The sequence below is a fragment of the Panthera leo genome, chromosome B2, assembly GCF_018350215.1.
Source record: "Panthera leo isolate Ple1 chromosome B2, P.leo_Ple1_pat1.1, whole genome shotgun sequence".
NCBI lineage: Eukaryota > Metazoa > Chordata > Mammalia > Carnivora > Felidae > Panthera > Panthera leo.
The window spans coordinates 1084551-1088868 of record NC_056683.1 but is presented as its reverse complement, the minus strand read 5'-3'; the positions used below and the strand labels follow the sequence as shown (position 1 = coordinate 1088868).

The window sequence follows — 4318 nt, the reverse complement described above, 5'->3', positions numbered from 1 at the left end:
AAGAATGACAACATTAGTTTTTTTACTGTGGAAACCTGGAAACCAGAAGGTTTAAATATGGGAGAGAAAAGACCATTAACAGTTACAACTCCATATTCACACTCCAATACTCTGGTAGATTGCGCCTCATTCGGCCTTGAAATCACAGAGCACGAGCCCCATAAATGTGAGGACTCTCACACGCAGGGCATTTCCAATCTCTGAAATGATCAACTTGTAGAGAAGAAGAGTGTTTTTTCTCCTAATAGAGATACTCAGAATTTGAATGCATTTCCCAGTAAAACAAAGTGAAAAATAATAGGGAAAAAACATGACATTGCTAATTTTTTTTTTTTGTCAAATAAGAGCATCAAACCCCTTTGCCAAAATTACCATCAACTGTCACCATAATTGAACACAAGGAGAACAATTATAAAACCAAAGGGCAAGAATATCGTATTAAATAAAGAATAACTTAAATTTTTTTTTAACATTTATTCATTTGTGAGCGACAGCGCAAGCAGGGTAGGGGCAGAGAGAGAGGGAGATACAGAATTTAAGCAGGCTCCAGGCTCTGAGCCGTCAGCACAGAGCCTGACGCGGGGCTTGAACTCACAAGCTATGAGAGCATGACCTGAGCCAAAGTCGGAAGCTTAACTGACTGAGCCACCCAGGTACCCCAAGAATAACTTTTGATATTGATTTAATTTCATGAAACTTCCCATTTCCTTAATTACTCTTATCTAAGAGCCTCGAGAAACCATTACCCATCTATTTTCCCATGTCTATAGGAAGGAAATTAATTAAAATATATAAAACCATGTACATTTTCTGTTTAGAGACTCAGTGTCTCTCTATTCTCTGTAACAGTAGTTCTCAAACTTTAGCCTGATCAACAGTAGTGTTGACTAAAAACATCAATTTCTGGGTCCATCCTGTATTGTTGGTTGAATAGGTCTGAGGTGGGTCCAGTGTTGTTCAGTTTGATAACTTACCAAGTAATTCTTTTGGTGTCGGTCCAAGGACCACATGATTTTACAGGAAAGAGCCCAAAGTCCTTATTAGGCCATGGATAGGAAAAGCTAAGCTACTCTAAAAAACAGACACCAAAATAGATTGGCTTAATTAATATTAAATAAGAATGAAGATTTTTCTGCTGTAAGAGTCTGGAGGCATTGCTCTTCTTCTGGGTGGTTGTGGTTCCATCTTATTGTTCCATTCCCTCTTAGGGATATTGTCAAAGTTAGAAACCCTCCACATTCATATCCTAGACAGCAGGAACAAGATGGAGAAGGCTGAGGGTAAACGGCTTCATATTTGAGAAGATAACCCAGGAATTGCACACATTGCTTTCCTGGCATTATGTTGGTGGAAGCCAGTCTTGGAAATGTGATATGCAGGATGGTGGCCCTGGCCCCAGTTAAAACTTGAGGGAGAAGGTGGATAGGTATCAGTGAGCAGTTGATCTGCACCACAAAAGCCCCAATGACAACAGGTGGATGAAAGTTAGTGTCATTTTTTACATAAAAGCGTTAAGTCTGGAAGAAAAAAATCAATGTCCAATGTAACCCTACATTAAAATAAATTTCCATGTGAAGTATTTTCTTAATACCTTGTACATATATTTCTGTACTTAACCACTTTTCACAATTCTAGGTTTACATGTCTGTAGTTCCTGATTAGTCTTGAAGGCTTTTAAGTGTATGAATTCAAGTTTCCTTATGTGTTTGCATCTCTATCTCCTTATAATTTCTGTACTTATTTAATTGTTCATAAATCAGTATATACCACAATTCTTGGTACAAGGTAAAAATCCAATGAATGCTGTTTGTGAAAGTGAATCATTCATCTTCTTTTGGTAAAGGTCAGTGTTATTTCCTTACCTCTCTTCCATCTAACTCATGACTTTGCTGAACATTTTCTCACATACAGTATTCTTTTTACTGCATTTTTCACATCTTTGTTTCTTAATGTGTAGATCAGAGGGTTAAGGGTGGGTGTGACTATTGTGTAAAAGAGTGTAAGGAACTTCCCTTCATCTTCAGATGTGCTATTCTGTGGCTTCATGTACATATAAATGATTGTTCCATAAAACAGAGTTACTACTGTGAGGTGGGAACCACATGTATTAAGGACCTTACGCCACCTTGCTGTTGACTTGATCCTCATGACAGCTTGAGTGATAATTGCGTATGAGATGAGAATTAGAGATAGAGGTACTAGAAGAAATATCACTCCAAGAGCATAGACGATGACCTCAATTACTTTTGAGTAGACACAAGCCAACTTGAGCAATGCTGGCATCTCACAGATAAAATTATTCACCTCCCGGTGCCCACATCTTGGCAACTTCAAAGTCAGGGAGCAAAGAATTAAGGCACTGCCAAGACCACCTAACCAGGCGGTGAGCACCATCTTCTGGCAAAGCTGAGGGTGCATTACTATTGTGTAGTAAAGAGGTTGACAGACAGCAGCGTAGCGGTCATAGGCCATCACAGCTAGGAGAAGACATTCTGTGGCTCCAAAGTCAAGGGCAAAGAAGAATTGGAGCACACACCCTCCATAGGTAATAGACTTTGTTGGACCCCATAGATTTACCAGCATCTGTGGGATAATGCTAGTTGCATAACAGAGATCCAGAAAAGACAAATTGGATAGGAAGAAATACATGGGAGTATGGAGCTGGCTGTCTAGGTTAGATACAAGGATGATGGTTGTGTTTCCTACCAGAGTCACAATATAGAAGACGAAGACAACCCCAGAGATGATGTGTTCTACCTGGGGCTGATTAGAAAACCCCAGCAAGATGAAGTCTGCTGTGGCACTTCTGTTGTTTGTGTTCATGACTCCTTATGAAGGTCTAGGAGATAATACCATGGTAATAAAAAAATAGCATCAGGTTTAGGTAGAAATAAAAATCTCTGAAATTTGCATGAGTATTCCCATTTCAGTTGTTTGTGTGCTCTCTCCCATTCAGAACACTTCTTTTAACACTCTGTGTCTGTGTTCAAAGACTCTCTGTGTGTACTCATAACCAGAGTGGTTCTAAAAATAATATGGTAGGAGCACCTGGGTGGCTCACTTGGCCAAGTGTCTGACTTCTGCTCAGGTCATGATCTCACAGCTTGTGAGTTCAAGCCCTGTATCAGGCTCTATGCTGACAGCTGAGAGCTTGGAGCCTGCTTCAGATTGTGTCTCCCTCTGCCTCTCCCCCCACCCATGCACGTGCTCTCTCTCTCTCCTTCAGAAATAAAAATTAAATATTTAAAAAAATAAAAATAAAATGTAAACCCTATCACACTGAATTGCAAATCATTGAAAAGGGTAATATGCCATGACACTTATGTTTCCGTGTTTTCTGGGTAAACAATAAATCCATAAATTTAATGATATAATTTAGGAGTGGAACATAGTTTGAGTTGTTACTTCATGAAGTTATGATGTAAACGTTAGTTTATAATGACAATTTTTTCCCTTATCAAAAGAGGGGAGTTTGAGGTAAAAAATGAGCAATTTTGTTGGGATAAACACCAGTTTGAGAGTAGAATCACTTTCTATAATCACTTACATATGTCTGCATGCAGGCATTATCTTCACCCTCACCACCAATCTCCTCCTCATGTTTTCCCTCTATTCAACATTTCAGACACTGATGTTCCTGTATCAATTTTGCACTTTTTCACTATTTTGTCCTGTTTTTGTGAATGTGTTTTTGTTGCCAAGAAACAAAAAATCCTCCTTCTTAACCATTATTCACATGTACAGTGGCCCTGTATTTCTTAGAATATCTTTCATTACTGCTATTATACCTCTTAAATAGACTTACTGATTTGTTGCATAGTTAAAAATTGAATTCCAGAAGCATTTGCTTACTACATACACACATCAACAACCTATGTTAGCTTCTACACACTAGGCCATTCAGAAGAATTGGCAAGATAGATAACTTGAACAAAAAGCAGTTCATTAAGTAATCAGGAAGTTCTTTTTCCTCATGGAATTTACCAATAATATGAGCTGATCCTCTGGTCGCTTCAGAACTCGATAGGTAAAATTTCACTTCAATTCTGAAAGAATTCAGAAAAGGGATAAAGAATACATAAATTTCACTCTCTAAATATTTTATCATATCATTAAATAGATGGAATGTTTAATGTCTGAATCAGTCCACTAATTTATTTTAATTTTTAATTTTTAATTTTTTCGTTTATAATTTTTCTGCAGATAATTTCTGACCATGAACTTCAGAATTAAGGTTTTTATATTCATAGTGTGTTTGGAGCCAAGGCATAATAACTTTATTTTCTGCTATTACAGTAAAAAAAGGAAATTACATACA

General features: G+C 37.6%; 1 protein-coding gene across 1 annotated transcript; it reads right to left on the bottom strand.

The window, feature by feature from the left end:
* Window positions 1-1878: 1878 nt before the first annotated feature.
* LOC122218912 (olfactory receptor 2W1-like) lies at window positions 1879-2823 on the bottom strand. Its single transcript, XM_042937218.1, has one exon. It carries the CDS (start codon window positions 2821-2823, stop codon window positions 1879-1881), a length of 945 nt encoding a protein of 314 aa, XP_042793152.1.
* Between the last annotated feature and the right edge of the window lie 1495 nt (window positions 2824-4318).